Below are 15,032 nucleotides of genomic sequence, written 5' to 3'. Positions count from 1 at the left end.
CTTGGCTTCACCCCTTGGTGCCTCAGAGGCTCTGGCTGGTCCCTACCCACTGCTTGGCCCCTGTAAATTCTTCAGGCTGTGCTTATGGGGTGAAATAAGCGAAGAGATAGTTGAGGAGAAATCTTGGAAGTGCTCACAGAGATCCTTGGGACACTGCAGCAATTTTTTGGGTTCATGACCTGCTCTAAGATGAGACACACAGATAAACAAAAAAGGTGAGGAAGCGCCATGGACTGAACTGGTCTGCCCAAGTAGACTTGTGAAATGGTTATTAGAGGTTATATTATTATTATTATTATTATTACTCATTACAGTTTCTTTTATGTCTGTAGACACAAGAGCCTGGACCTAGAGCTGTCCTAAGCAGGAAAAGGGTCCCTGGCACAGGTGCCCAGAGCAGCTGTGGCTGCCCCTGGATCCCTGGCAGTGCCCAAGGCCAGGCTGGGCATTGGGATTGGAGCACATGGGACAGTGGGAGGTGTCCCTGCCATGGCAGGGGTGGCACTGGGGGGGATTTGGAGTCCCTTCCAACCCAAGCAATTCAAGAAACACCCCAAGAACTCAATCCCACAACAGAATTCCATGGCACAAGGAAGGAGATCATTAAAAACAACTTTATTTGGTTTCATTGTACAATTTTTTTTCACATCTTCCTCCTTTCTTCTCTCCATCTTCCCCTTGGTATTTCCATCCCTTGTTTCCTTGTAGATACAGGGCAACTCTTGACTGGCTGTGCTACCCACACCAATTCCAGCCTCAGTTTCCTTATTTTTCACTTGATATTTCTATTTTAGATTTTACTCAGTAGGAAATCTGTGATTTTTGTCTGGTTGAAGCAAAGAAGCTTTCAGATAATTTCCTTGCACCCTCGCCACCTCTATTCAGTACTTGCTTTTGCTACAAAGTCATTTCTCAAACAGCTTAATTTACCTAAAGATAAGTGCAAACGAAGAGCCACGTAACTAAAATCCTCTAAAAGTTTGTGGGCACCAAAAATGTACAATTTTGTAACTAATTAATTGCACCTTTTAATTCATTATGTCCTTTCAGTAATAGCACAAAGCCAACAAAGAGAAAACAAAACCATTAACTGCAACTGTCGCTTTATTTAAATGTTTAAGAAACAAAATCTTTAAGAAATAAAATCAAGCCACAACTGTATCACCTTTGTCATTGTCATGTTCCAGCTGGCCAAAGTGCTTCAGTGAGTCACCCTGGAAGCAGGGTCCCAGACCAGGAGGTCTCAGCTCCTCCATCTGTTAATTTTGATCTGAGCACTGAGAAATTATATTTGATATTTCATCTAACAATGAAATTTGGCATTGCACAGGAGAAGGGGCAATGGCTTGGGTTTTATTATTTGATTTTACAATTTTAAGTTCTAGGACAGTTCATTTAATTACAGCTTTAGTATTTTATGAAGTATCTGGGTAGAGTTTTGAAGAATACCAGCAACTTCTAAAAACTTTTTATGACTTGTGGGACTTCAGGAACGTTCCTCCTTTGTATGCTTTAGTTTAGAGGTTGTTTGCATGCCCTGACTCCAGACTGGATGCTTTCTCTTCCTTTCCCCGTAAAACTTAGGGCACTACATCGAACAACGACAAGTGGCCAAAAAGGGAGGGAAGGGAAAAAAAAAAAAAATCAATTTGTAATCTGATTTGAGGGTTTTGATTTCCTCTGATGAGTTTCAATTTCATTAAAAGCAACCTTATTGGCACATAAAAGAGCTCCTTGAAGGGTAAAGCGGGGAATTGTCTCAGGGAGGATAAAGCAGCGGCGCTCCTTTGTGTGGTTTATCCAGGGCATTAATTTGGGGCGCGGTGTGCGCGCACGGGCGGGTGTGGGTTATCGGCGCCGCGATCTGCGCGCGGGGGAGGCGCTCACAAGGGCTCACATTCAGCCACCACTGCGGGCCCTATTGACACCTGCGTTATCAACAGCCCTTATTATCTGCTTGGCGGCGGGTCGCAGCCCGCCGGTGACATAATAAGCTACAAATCACTGGTGGGGCCTTTCTGCATTCTCCTAATTGTGTGTATTCTCTGGGAAAAAATTATCGCCGGGCCTCTTGTCTTGATGAGAAATTGACATTTTCTGGCGGAGCCTGGCGAGGACTATGCGGGGAGATAAGACTTATAGTTGTTTTAAAGGAGTGCAGCCATTCTTTCAGAGGCCTCTTTATTGCTCTAGTTGACCCACTTGATGAGTATGGATTTCATGAGGTCTTTTTCAGCATTTGAACTATAAAAGGTTCAGAATGACACCACCCCTTATAGACAAAAGATAACCTTGCCCTTTGAATATATTGATTCTTTATTAACTAGGCTGTTTAATGCAATGAAATGAGGCATTAGATTGAAGCCTATTTCAAGTGCTTTGAATAATCTTTAAAAGCTTGAAAGACTTTTAAAAGCTGCTCTGCAATAATTGGCATGTACTTTTAGAGACTCTTATTCCTTCGTTTTGATTAAGGAATTTTTATCATCTTCCTGTGTCTAAACTCACTGTGGGCTGACACAACATATTTCCTCAGCAGGGCTCTTACCCAGATGTGTCGTAGGTGGTGGATTGCTCTAGGAATTGTCATATGTGGGTTTTCTCCTTTTGTGTTTTCCTTGCATTGAAAGTTAGAGGAACCATTTAGATGCTCATTATTCAAACCTTTGAAATAAAACTAAAAGGAAAAGTGCCAGTAGGCATCGTGCAGACTTTCATCCCTAAAAACCAGCTTATTTTTTAGTGGGATGCATCTGATTATGCCGCCTTTTAAACACGATACACTGACACGCACTCGGAGTGGAACAGTTTTCAATCCATAATAATAATAATAAATAATAAAAATAATAATAATCCAAAGTGTTCTGAAGATTTAACACCTTTTCTTTTTATCAAATCAGTTTTCATCTGACATGAAAACTATGGAAATGCTGGAGAAGAAAGGAAGCATGGTTAAAAATCCTGGTTTTCCTGCAGGTTGTGACAGCAGTGACTGAGTTTTGCCTTCTCCCCACTCCATCCCTGAACCACGGGCAGCCGAGGAGGGGCTGGGACACGCAGTGTGTCCTTTGGCACTGGATGCACACACACCACTCCATCCCTTCACTTTGGAGCTCCGAGTTTCTCAGTGCCCTCTCAAAGTTGTCAGCAGCCCTGTGATTAATGACCAGCTCAAACTCCAGAACAAACTCCCCATTTCACCACCACAGGCACTTACATCCCTCTGCCAGACCCATACGCCTGTGGAAATGCCCTTTTTTTGGTGATGCTGGTCACACACAAGGATACAGGAGCACATTTCGTGTCTGGGATGGGGAACTCAGACCTGTACATCAGGCAAAGCTTTGCAGCTCTCTCCAGCTCCGAGGCTGCATGTGCCCACCTCATTTATAAATATTTTTTTGCACCCATTTTATGTGCATTGCACATATTATGGCCCAGAGGATGAAATATTTGTGCTCAGTATTATAATTAGCAAAAGAATTTGCTTCCTTCTCAGCAGCTAAGAGACGAGCACGTCGACCTTCAGTGTCAAACCACCACATGGAAAATTTGGGTTGTGCTTTGTTTAAAATAACTTTTCCTGTTTACAGACTTCTACAATATGATATTAAAATAGTAAAAGGAAAAAAAAAATCTATTGTTACCTTTGCTTTACAAAAAGCCTGTCTGAAGTGCACCGTTTTGGTTAAATAAGAAAAAGAAATATTCTGCTGTTATCTTAACAAAAAGTGAGCAGTTTTGGATAAATGCTTCACCGAGGCAGAGCAACAAGTGATTGCCACTGCAGAGCAGACATCTCCTTCCTCATCCTCCTCCCAGGGAACTGGAAAGACCACGTCAAGGGTTTGGGATTTTTCATAACAAAGGAATAAAAATTCCAATATTTAGAAATGAAACCCCCAGTGTTGCATTATTTCGTTTAGTGTTTAGTCACTTTTTTTAATAATCAAACCAGATAAAATTACTAAAAATGAAATTCACAGACAAGAAATACTTTAATTAAATATTGTGTAAAATGAACATTTTTTTATACAGTTAAATATATGAAAAAATGTACAGATAAAACAATCTTATTGTAGGGTTTTTAACAGTAAAATCTACCATTTAGTGAAGCTTTCCGTCTGGAGACAATGAAGCAATGAGTGCATTGACTAATTAATCTAAAACACAAACAGATTGCATTTATGAAGGAACTTGCAGACTTTCTTAACATGTACACGTGACCTCTTTTTTAATTTTTTTTAGAGCAAAACCTTACTTAGACAAAATATAACGGAGGCAATTCAGTTCCAAAGTGACTTCTCAGGCTTTCCCACCTTGGCCATGCTCACAGAGCTGTGCTACGCTGAACCCTTCTTCTAAACCTTCCAGAAAAGCTTGACTAAAATGTGCATTTTTTTCTTTTTTTTTGCCCAAAAAGAAAAAAAAATTACAAAAATAATAATAATAAAAAAAATTAATAATAATTAACAAAATGATCCCTCCTTTTTTGGTTGAAAGGTGAATTCTGCTGCAGTTTGCAACGTGTTTTGCAGTGCTGCGCTGGCAAAGGATTTAGTGCAAAGTAAAAATAAAAACAACTCCACGTTTCTCCGGCTGGATTTGGCACTGAGAGCCACGGAACACAACGGAGGTCATTCCAGTTTAAAAAGTACCGTCGGCTACGGGTTGATTACAAAAAGTTCCCTAAAAAAAACCCCAAGAAACCTAAACAAACAACTCCCAGACATTAAAAATTCAGTGTGATCCTGATTTCCCGTGGAACCTTCCCCGGTTTTGAGCAGAGCAGGGTTTGGGAGAATGCAGAGTGCAGCAGAAAATCGACACGTAAAGGAGTGGCAGAATTGTACACCGGGATTGTGCTTTTTTTTTTTCCCCCCTTATTTTTTTACACCAGAAATCACCCAAATGAAGTCGTGATTAACAATTGTGGTGTAAGCCTGTGATAAAACAGCACAAAAGTTCTTCAAAGAAGTTCACTTTTAAGGCATCAGAGAAGTTCATGTGGCAAACGTTTTAATTAAAACATCAGAAGTGAATTTATTTTTAAACTTTAGGCCTCTGAATTTTTCCAGTAAACACAGTTCAGCTATGTGGCAAAGTCATGGGTGGCAGCTAAAAAATGACTTTTTACAATCTTAAAAAAAAAAAAAAAAAAAAATTAAAAATAAAATTAAAAAATAAAGAAAAGAAAAAAAAAAAGAAAAAAAAAAAGCAACCACAAAATAGATTAATCTTTTCTGTGGCTGTATCACATGCACATATTCTACTAGTATTCATTACAGCCATGTGGCACAATTTTGATTTGACTATACAACAAACGACTTCTTCTTTCAAAATTATTTGTTCAGATAACTTAAAAATAATATAAAAATAAACAATGAATTTGAATTTTTGAAAAAAAAAATTTAAAAAAGAAAGGATGGAAAGGCTAAACAATAGCAACCTTATGAAGTACAAATGAAATGCACAGACACTGATTTATTTAAAAGAAAAACATGAAGGCAACAGTTCTTGGCTTAATGCTATTTTCAGCATCACGATACCAGGCCAGGACAAAAACCAATACATACAAGAACATAAAAAAAAATGATGAAAAGCAATATACAAAATTTCAAAGATAAATACAATATTTATAGTTGATATGTTACAAAATAAATTCCCTTAGTGACTGCAAGTGTTTATGTGAAAGAAAGTGTTGCAATGGATAAGACTATTTTATTCCTTATAGCGGTCATAAAGAATAAAATCTGCTTTTTTTTGTCTAAATATTTAAGTGGATCTGAAAAAAATTCAAGACAAGTGTATAAATATTTAGCTACAACTTTGGCAAAATCACAAAAGTCTACAATTTTATAACCACATACAAAACACATTAGGGAAGAAGGATCTAGAAGTCAAAAGGACAATTTTCTGGTACAAGAAACATAGACTTCACAGTAGCCTAAAATGCAATAGTATACAGTGCTAGCAAAAGTTGAAAAAATGTTGCAGATCACACTTGCTTAACAGGAAGCTCTAGCAGTGGAAGTATATTTTTTTCATTTTTTTAAACCAACAGACAGTAGCAATTTCTTTTTTCTTTTTCCTCTGTCAGTGTGCTTGTTGAAGGCAAGAGAATTCAATATCAAAGTTACAATTTCTAACTACAATAAGTTACAAAGTTCCATTTCATTAAGATGAAGTTAAGCAACGATAAACCCCCCCGCGCCCGCCCCCGCGCCCCGGTTTTTTGTGTGGTTTTTTTTTTCCTAATCATATATTCATCCTTTTTTTTTTTTTTATTCTTTTTTTTTTCCAGTTTGATGGCTCATAACCTCCTTGGCCCCCCCTTTTTTTTTTTCCACCACAAAAAAATATTTCACATTATAGAGATACACAACCATTGTGAATCTAGTTATGAGTACAGAAAAATGTTCGGAGGCATTTTTCATCAGTGTTTCATGATAATCAAAATGGTGCATCCACAAAGTTTCTCCCAACACATAGCAAGTACTAGACATAGCCAAGACGTAATCAGAAACTTTATACAAAATAGGCGTCGCTTTTTCCTTATTCTCCAGGACTGAGAAATGTGAAAATATGAGAAAAATTCAGTCAATAAAATGGAATTGTTCATGAAGAAGTAGGTTGTTTTGCATGTAGATTCTTAATAGTTTAAATAAAATCTTTAAACAAAGTCTTTTTTTTTTTCTTTTTTTGTGGGGTTTTTTTTTTTGTGGGTTTTTTTTTTTTTTATTTTTTTCCTGTAGCATTTTCGGTTTTGCTGCTGATTCCGCGTGAAGATACTGCTTCCATCAGCATGTCTTAATATACTAAACTTGTCCCCTAAGCCCATCCTCTGCAGCTCGGTGCTATGGTAGGTAAACAAAAGTGACTTTACATTGGCGGGACTACAAGCCCGGACATGGCTAAAAGAAAAAAGAGAAGAAAAGGAGCTGTTATTGGCACGCTGGGCTCAGAGCCACGCAGGAGAGGGACGGAGGATGCAGAGCATCCCCAGAGCAAGGACCAGGGGCACTCCTCCCAGCAAATCACCCCAAACAGCCTCTCCTCGAGAAAGGAGCTCTGAGGGCAGAACATCCCCGGGTCCCCAGGCTCAATTCTCTCCAGGCTCCTGACACCTCCTCTGGCTGAATCCCCATCCCCAGCAATCGCCTCTTCGTGCCCTGGGCAGAAAAACCTCATTTTCCGCTATTCTACTTCACGATAAAAGCAGGACTGAGCAAGCCAAGGACTCTCCAAAACCAAGAGCTCTAAACCCTCTCCCAACCCTAGAGCTCAAACACCATAAAAAGACATGATATTAATACCCCTGACCAGTCATATCCTGGGGTTTCTTAATAGAAAAAGACTGAGATGCCAACAACCACTGTTTTTTCCTAGTTAACTCTTTGGTAGAAGCACAGTTCAGACAGTCTATAATTTTAGTGTTGTTTAATTTTTGCCGTAATGATATTTCTCATTAATTTATGTACAACAGATATTAATAAATTTGTTCGTGTAGCGATGTGAACTTCAATTTCTCAGTTCATTAATTTCAACAATATTAATTTATTTCAGATTCGCCGTTGCAGCTTTATGGTTTGGAAGAGCTGGGTCTGTACACATTTCATAGGTAACACCACCAAAACCAGCATTGCTCCAACAGCCCAGAGCAGCCCCTGGTCCTGACAGAGCCTCCTGTGGATTTGGATGGAGCTAAACCTCCCTAAAACACAGCTTAGGTGATGTTTGTGGAACAGGATAAAATCTTCCAACTCTGCCATTTTTCTCCCCAATTAAACGTATCCAAAATGTCAAAATCAAAACTGAAGTAATAATTTTGCAACGTTCTTCATAATGAATGTTTTAAACCTAACCAGCAACTTAAGTTACAGAATTTAACTGGAGAACAGTGGTTATATTGGCAGAGAGCCTTTCTATCCAAAATATTCAGCTCCCTTATCATGTTTTCAGAGAATCACAAAATCATTTAAGTTGGCAAAGGTCTCAAAGATCCCCAGGTCCAACCTGTGCCCAATCCCCACCTCACAGCACTGAGTGTCACCTCCAGCAACTCTTTGGGCTCCTGCAGGGATGGGGACCCCAAACCTCCCTGGGCAGCCCCTGCCAAGGCCTGGCCACCCTCAAAAAAAATCACAGACTTCATGGATGTCCTCTGTTCCACCCCTCATCAGGCCAGGCCAGCTGGTGACCTCACCCTGAGTTTGGAGCTGCCAACCCTTCATTCTCAGTTTGGCTTCTCCTGTGGCATTCAGCAGCCACAAACCTGTCACCATGCCAGCCTGGTTATCTGTTGGTGCAGGAGATCATTTTAAGGAACAGCTGCCATGGAATCACAGAATCATTAAGGGTGGAAATGACCTTTGAGGTCAAGTCCAACATCAAACCAGCACTGTTGTGGTTCACCACTAAACCGTGTCCTCAAGTGCCTCGTGCTGCAATTCAACCATCAGCTGCTCCATCCTGGCAGTGTCCAAGGCCAGGCTGGACTGGGCTTGGAGCACTTTAGGACAGTGGAAGGTGTCCCTGCCCATGGCAGAAGGTGGGACAGGATGGGCTTTAAGGTCCCTTCCAACCCAAACCATGCTATGATTCTGTTGTGTGAAAATTTAGATTATCCGCTGCCATATTTTTCCGCAGGAAAGAAAAAACATCTCAGTTTTTAATTTAACCATTTTTGTTGAGCTCTCTTTGTGGCACAGTCTGAGAGGGGATGCAAGGTTGTGGCTCCAGATGTGCGTTTCACAATTTGTTTTAGTAGCAATCTTTGACAATTGTGAATTTCTGCACTGAGCTTCCTACTGTGCAAATTGATACCAAACGCCTTCTTAAAGAAAAATGAGCTGGTGAGTTTTTTTAATAATAATTTTAATACTTTCATCTGGAGGAAGACCAGAAAATTAAGCAGGATGCAATTTTAAAAGAATATAGAGAGCCTTTTGCTGTGCATTATAGTCCTATAATCAGAGAGCAATATCTTTCACAATCTATAGAAAGCAAATTACAATTGAAAACCAAATTTTGAACATATATTGTGCTTCCAACTTTGCAGCCAGCCAGTAGTCTCTCACTAAAAATTTTCTTTTTCTACCTTTAATGCTCATTGTTTTAAACAGGAAAAGCCTCTCTGCCCTAAGGAGCGCACATGGCAGGATTTTGCTCTTAAAAAATTTGTGTGAGTACTTGACTTTCTGATCATAGACTGTGGAGGTCATGCAGAGTCAACAAGATTGTGGCTTTTTGGATAAGGCCCAAAAGCCCTTTTCTGTGTGGGATTACTCACGGGAGTGAGTCAGGCCCTGGGGACAGCGGGGGGACAGTTCTCCTGCAAGAGCTGCAGCTCCTGAGTGCTGTCCCTCCTCAGGCTGACCACAGCCATGCAGCTGGCCATGCATGGGGGCAGCAGAGGGGAGCCCTGGCTGGCATTGCCCCCAGCCTGACCACTCTGAGATCTCCCAGATTGCCTTCTTCACTCCTAACCTCTGTCTTCATCTCTGAATCATCAAATTCCAGAATGGTTGGGGTTGGAAGGGATCTCAGGGACCATCTTGTTCCAAACCCCTGCCATGAGCAAGGACACCTTTCGCTGGAAATTGTCTTGGATCTCTTTACCAAAAAAGACACCTACAGGTGTCTCCATGCTCACTCTTGGGCAGCAGGTCCTACAGCACAGAGGGTTTTGGGGTCGTGCTCACAGGCAGCAAGATCTTGCTGCTGGTGTGGTGGGCTCGGGTGGTCCTGATGCTCAGGGTTACATCAGCACAAGCCAGAAATCAGGGCAGCTCAGCTTCTGTTTAACCCTTTGTAAGGGGACAAAACAACTCCCCTGAGGTCCAGCTGGAACTGCTTAACTCTGCTGCTCTCACCAACTTAGGTGCACCACCAGCAGCATTTTGGCCACACAGAGATACCCTACAGTGGTTTACCCACCGGGGAGGGGTCAATTAAACCCCAAATCCCTGCAGAAGGACCATCCTTGTCTGAATTCTCATCCGTTCTTATCAAAGGCCCTGCTTACCCATAAACTGCAGGATTTGCCTCTTATGCACCACCAGTGAGCTCTTACTGCCCCTTGGCTTGCCTGAATGTGGCCATTCCTAACAGTGACATCTCCTCAGCTCCTTCACACCCTGCCCTAAAATGAGACTCTGTACTTGAAGATCACCAAAAAAACCTCAGCTGCGTTGGACCGCGGCTCTCAAATTCCATATTTTACCTTAATGTAGAAAATGTGCTGATCAGAAAGCTCTCAAGGTGATTGTACAGAGTCCAGAAAGCAACTAATTAAACTTTAAAAAGAGTTCCCTGACAACAAATGACTGAGAAAATAGGAAGGAAGAAGCAGAAGCTCCCTAATGAACTCTATGTATCAAATGCAGTGTAGATAAGTACCCACACAGCAGTGTTGGTGGTTTTTCTTGGCCATGCCTCATGAAGGAAGGAGCTGACAAACCCATCCCTGTCCTGCCCCTCGGCCCTGGCTGCAGCTCAGGCCAAGGCACAGACGTGAGGATGAATGGGTGAATTTGAGGCCTTTTGTGAGCTCGGTCTGAACTGACTCACAGAATCAAGGTGGAAGAAGGTTTGGTGCCTCTGCTGGGATGGTGAAGGAGCTCACAGAGACTCCTGAGTGGGGAGGTGAGGTGGTGCTGAGGCCCTGGCACGGGGAAAGCTGTGGCTGCCCCATCCCTGAGAGTGTCCAAGCCAGGCTGGACTGGCCTTGGAGCAGCCTGGGACAGTGGAAGGTGTCCCTGCCCAAAGCTGGAGCTCAGTGATCTCCAAGGTCCCATCCAACCCAAACCATTCCAGGATTCTGTGATTCCATGTCAGTTCCCTGACTCCCACAACACCGAGCATCGCCTTGGGGTGCTGCCTACTCTGCATAAATTATGCAATTTCTTTTCCCACAGCCCTGGAAGTCGCTGCTCTAGGCACCAGGCCGGAAGGACATTCTGCCTGTTTCTCTGGGTCATTCTGCTCAGCACAAAACGACTCAGGTTCAGCTGACAGAGGAAAGTTGGCCATTTTTATTTAATTAATTATTTATTTGTCTGTGTATTATCTATTTAATTTCAACACATGGATTGCAGCACCCAAAAATCGGGGGTTGAAGGCACGGTTAGGTCTTCGCTGGGCTCTCTGGGCATGGAAAGAGCTTAGTGCCAAGCAAGGCTGGGCTCAGCTTAAGAGCTGAATTCATGACCTATTTAACAAATCACTACTGGCTTATTCCAAAGTCATCTTCTGAGCTTTACACAAAAAGCATTTTGTACCTGAGGATGGAGATGTGCAATTGCTGGGGGCCTGGGGAGGTGCTAAGGGACATCGGGTGCTTATTCAGCCCTCCCAGTTGTCCTTAAAACCCCACTTTGAGGTAACCTAGAGATTTTAGGTACCTAAAACCTCAAGAATATCACAGAAAGACCCTTACTCACATACTGAAATGGCAAAAAATTGGATCATTTTAATTTAGATCTTTAAATAATTGTGTTTATCAAAGTAAATCAAAATCAATTCGTTGATCATCCTGCCTCACATCTAAGCCATATGTTACCACATTTGTATTATATGTTTATTTTATTTTTGTTTATTTTTTTAATATTTATTTTTATATCTCATTTTTCCTTTTTTTTTCATTCTTTTATTTCAGTATTTACTTTTCATACCAGTGCCTTCTAACAAAAAGAGGAAAGTAGGACACTGGATTATTTTATGAATGGATTATCTTTTCTAAGAATATGGATATAGTTTTCTACTTACAGTAGTAACACAGTGAAGCTTCCACTAAAGAAATACACAAAAAACTGTTAATTTAATTATCCTTTCCTTTAGCATCATGCTACAGTGAGTTTCTGCATCTGGATTCTCAGCTCTTTGTTGACCTGAGTGCATAACAAGGTCTCAGATGGTTTTTTTGGGCCAAGAAGTTTAGAGCAAGCTAGAAGAAGATTCATTTTGAGATCCTGCAGTGGATTTGGGGTGGACAGGCAGCTCTGTGGGATTGGGGTGATGTCCCTCCAAAATGCCTTCAGCACCCCACAGAATGCTGGTGTCCAGGATTGGTTTGACAAATTAAAACCCCCCTCATCTGTTTGCCTGTGAGTGCTGGCTGGATTAGGGGTATCATGGTGATATAAAGGATAAATAATCCCGTGCTGCTGCTGCTTAGCTGAGGAAGTCAAGAGGAGTGATGACCTCGGGATGAGACTGTCCTCAACCCTTCCTGGCTTCAATGGGATCTCAAGTGCCTCAATTCACTGCACTGTGCACTGAGATTCCAGCAGAGGCAAACAAACCTTCCCAGTGATTCTAATGCACACATATGCATGTCAAAATACCCCCTAAAAGTGGCAAAATTGGCCGCAAGTGTTCCTTTTTAGGGTGATTCTTTGTGCTTTTGTCCTCCCATTGTGCTATAATTCCTCCTGCCCCACACCCTGCAGGTGACTACAGACATTCTGCCACTGATTTGTCAGTTGTTTCTTTCATTACCCACATTAAATCACATGGATTATATATATATATATATTTTAAAAAGGATAAAATATAGAAATTGCCTGCCCTAATTAAAATATTTAGTTCATTTAGGGATGTAACCACTCTAACACCACAGTAAGAGCTGGCGCCACCAGAGCATGCAAACCACTGCATAGAGGGCTGCCTAGTCCAGGAAAGCTCAGTCCACTGAGTAAGGGCTTAACCCGACTTATATTAACCTGACATTTAAAATCACTACTGCACCCTATATAAAGTGAGGAAATCACACCATGTCCTGCCAGAACACTGCTGGGTTTAAACATCCACAGAAATGTGTTCAGAAAACATAAAAACACCAGGAGTACACAAACCCTCCAAGAGGCATTCCGGGATACAGTCTTCCCTTAAAATTTAAGGCACAGACTCCTAAGGGAAAATGCCAGAAAAACAACTGGTGTTTGCTCTAATGCAAGCATCAAAAATGAACTAAAAACCTGAAAATCTCAGCAGACCATTCACTCTACCCTATTTCTCCCCCTGCTTTTTGCATCGCTACAAGAGCACTGAAAAATCCAGCCAGGTACCTTTCTCCCCGAGAAAAAAAAAAGCACCAAAAAAAAAAAAAAAAAAAAGCAGCAGAGAGAAAATTGAGAGAGATCGGGCTCACCTTGAAGTCCATTTCCATTTGCACTGGTGCAAGATGGTGGAGGAGAGGCTTGGGGCCTGACAACAGGAGCGAAGGCGCTCTTTTGTTTCACTGCAGAGATGACATTGGCAGGTGAGAATGAGAAAATGCCGTGTGTACTGCTACAGTTTGAAGGGAGGGTGACCGAAGAGGCTGCCATGGTAGGGCTTGACGGCACTACTGCAATAAAGCAAAAATAATCAGGACTCAGATTGAGGTTTTCACGGCAAACACGGAAAAAGAGAGTGATAGGGCCTTGCCTCTTAAAATATATATAGAGATATATATATATATAAAAAAAATATATATAAAAAAATAAAAATGAAATGCCTTGGCTTGGCCACTCTCTGGATAACAGGCAAACTCTTTTGTGTTGGACTTTTGTTACGAATTGCGCAGTCCAATTTTTATTTTAGTTTTTTTTTTTTTGTTTCGTTTTGTTCGTTCTTTTTTTTTTTTTTTTCTCTATCTGAGATTGTATTCTGGCACAAACAGATCAATTTATTATTTTCATTTTTACGTCCAGCCTCCAGAGTCACCCCTCCTTTTATCCAGTAGCTGACAATAGAGGAAATCAAAACAATGCAAGGAGTTGATTTTGTAGTAAATATGAATCTATATGATGATGTGTTACCAAAAATAGACACTTACTGCCATAAGGAGAGTTAGCTGAGGAGCCATTAAGAAATCCAGGGGAACCTGGTACACCTAGATTGGGCATGCCGGCATTGCCATATCCATTCATGCTATTGCTGACTGTGTTGTAATTGGACTGCTGAGGAGTACTGCTGGGAACATATCCTCGCGGGGAAACACTGCTTGTGTTGCGACTGTAACCTACTGTGTTAGAAACCCCCCCACCCCAAAAAAATAATGTTATTTTATAAGATAGACTTAGGGCTGGGGGGTTTCCTCATGCAGCATATATTACACAGTTTTAATTGATTGCACAGCTTTGCTCTGAGTTGTCTCTCACTGCCCTATCAACTCTTGCAGCTTGAGATAACCTTATCACGCCAACCCTACTTAAATCATCCGCGAGCACTCTATGTTGTCTCTCCTCTTAGCACAGACAGCCAACAAAAGCTCTCTTCGATCCAGCTGTGTCAGGTGCCTTCACGTTTGTCTTTAGGAGCAATTATCAACAGGCTCGAGTCCCGCTTTGTACCAACACACTGCGTGAACTTTCAGCCTCTCCGCACCTTCAAATGCCAGAGCTGACAAGAAAAACTTTTTTGTTGCGGTGATTTACTTTAAAAGGCTGTTTTGGGGTCTTCATTTTGTGATTGATATTTTTTATGCTAACAACAAGCTTTCGTAAGGTGTAGCCATCAGTGAAAACTAATTCAAGAGCAAGTACAGAATTTTATAAGGCTTATTAGCTTGGAAACGCATTAAAAGACAATCTTTTTAGAAGAGGAAACATAGCGGAATCAGGATTTTAAACAACAATTTGTTCCTATCTGAGCAATCAATTTAATAATTACGTTGCAAGCAAAAAAAAAATGCATTTGAACATATCTAATAATCCTGTTTCCCTCCTTTCATTAGTATCAAAATTAATTTTAAATGCAATATGCTACATGCATTTTCAATTACAACAGGTAAATTAAATCAACTATTACTTTTATTAGTAACATATATGTCACACATGCCTACAAACAAAGTATTTTAAAATCACAGACATCAAATTAGATTTATCTGTGTAAATATTCCAAAACCAGGTGGAGGTACAGAGACATAATTATTTTATAAACCAACCATACACACTGTATATTTACTGCGAATAACAAAGAGCTTTCTACACTTTGCCAATTGTATTTTTTTTCCCCCACCGGAGATGCTTTATGATAACAGTAAA

At 40.9% G+C, this 15,032-nt stretch overlaps 1 protein-coding gene across 14 annotated transcripts in view; it reads right to left on the bottom strand.

The window, feature by feature from the left end:
• Window positions 1-3,979: 3,979 nt before the first annotated feature.
• The window catches only part of EBF3 (EBF transcription factor 3), a 130,693-nt gene continuing 119,640 nt past the window's right edge, over window positions 3,980-15,032 (bottom strand). For 4 of the 14 annotated variants that reach the window (XM_063162976.1, XM_063162971.1, XM_063162969.1 and 1 more), the window contains 3 exons: window positions 13,823-14,011; window positions 13,154-13,351; window positions 3,980-6,914 (listed from right to left, as the gene is read on the bottom strand). In XM_063162976.1, the coding sequence (XP_063019046.1) occupies window positions 6,883-6,914; window positions 13,154-13,351; window positions 13,823-14,011 (419 nt within the window). In that variant the 3' untranslated portion in view covers window positions 3,980-6,882. The remainder of the gene's footprint in view (window positions 6,915-13,153; window positions 13,352-13,822; window positions 14,012-15,032) is intronic. The other 10 variants (XM_063162978.1, XM_063162977.1, XM_063162979.1 and 7 more) reach the window with 5 other exon arrangements.

This window comes from Melospiza melodia, chromosome 9, assembly GCF_035770615.1.
Source record: "Melospiza melodia melodia isolate bMelMel2 chromosome 9, bMelMel2.pri, whole genome shotgun sequence".
Lineage (NCBI taxonomy): Eukaryota > Metazoa > Chordata > Aves > Passeriformes > Passerellidae > Melospiza > Melospiza melodia.
Note: the sequence above shows the minus strand (reverse complement) of the source record. Positions and strands in the feature narration are given on the sequence as shown.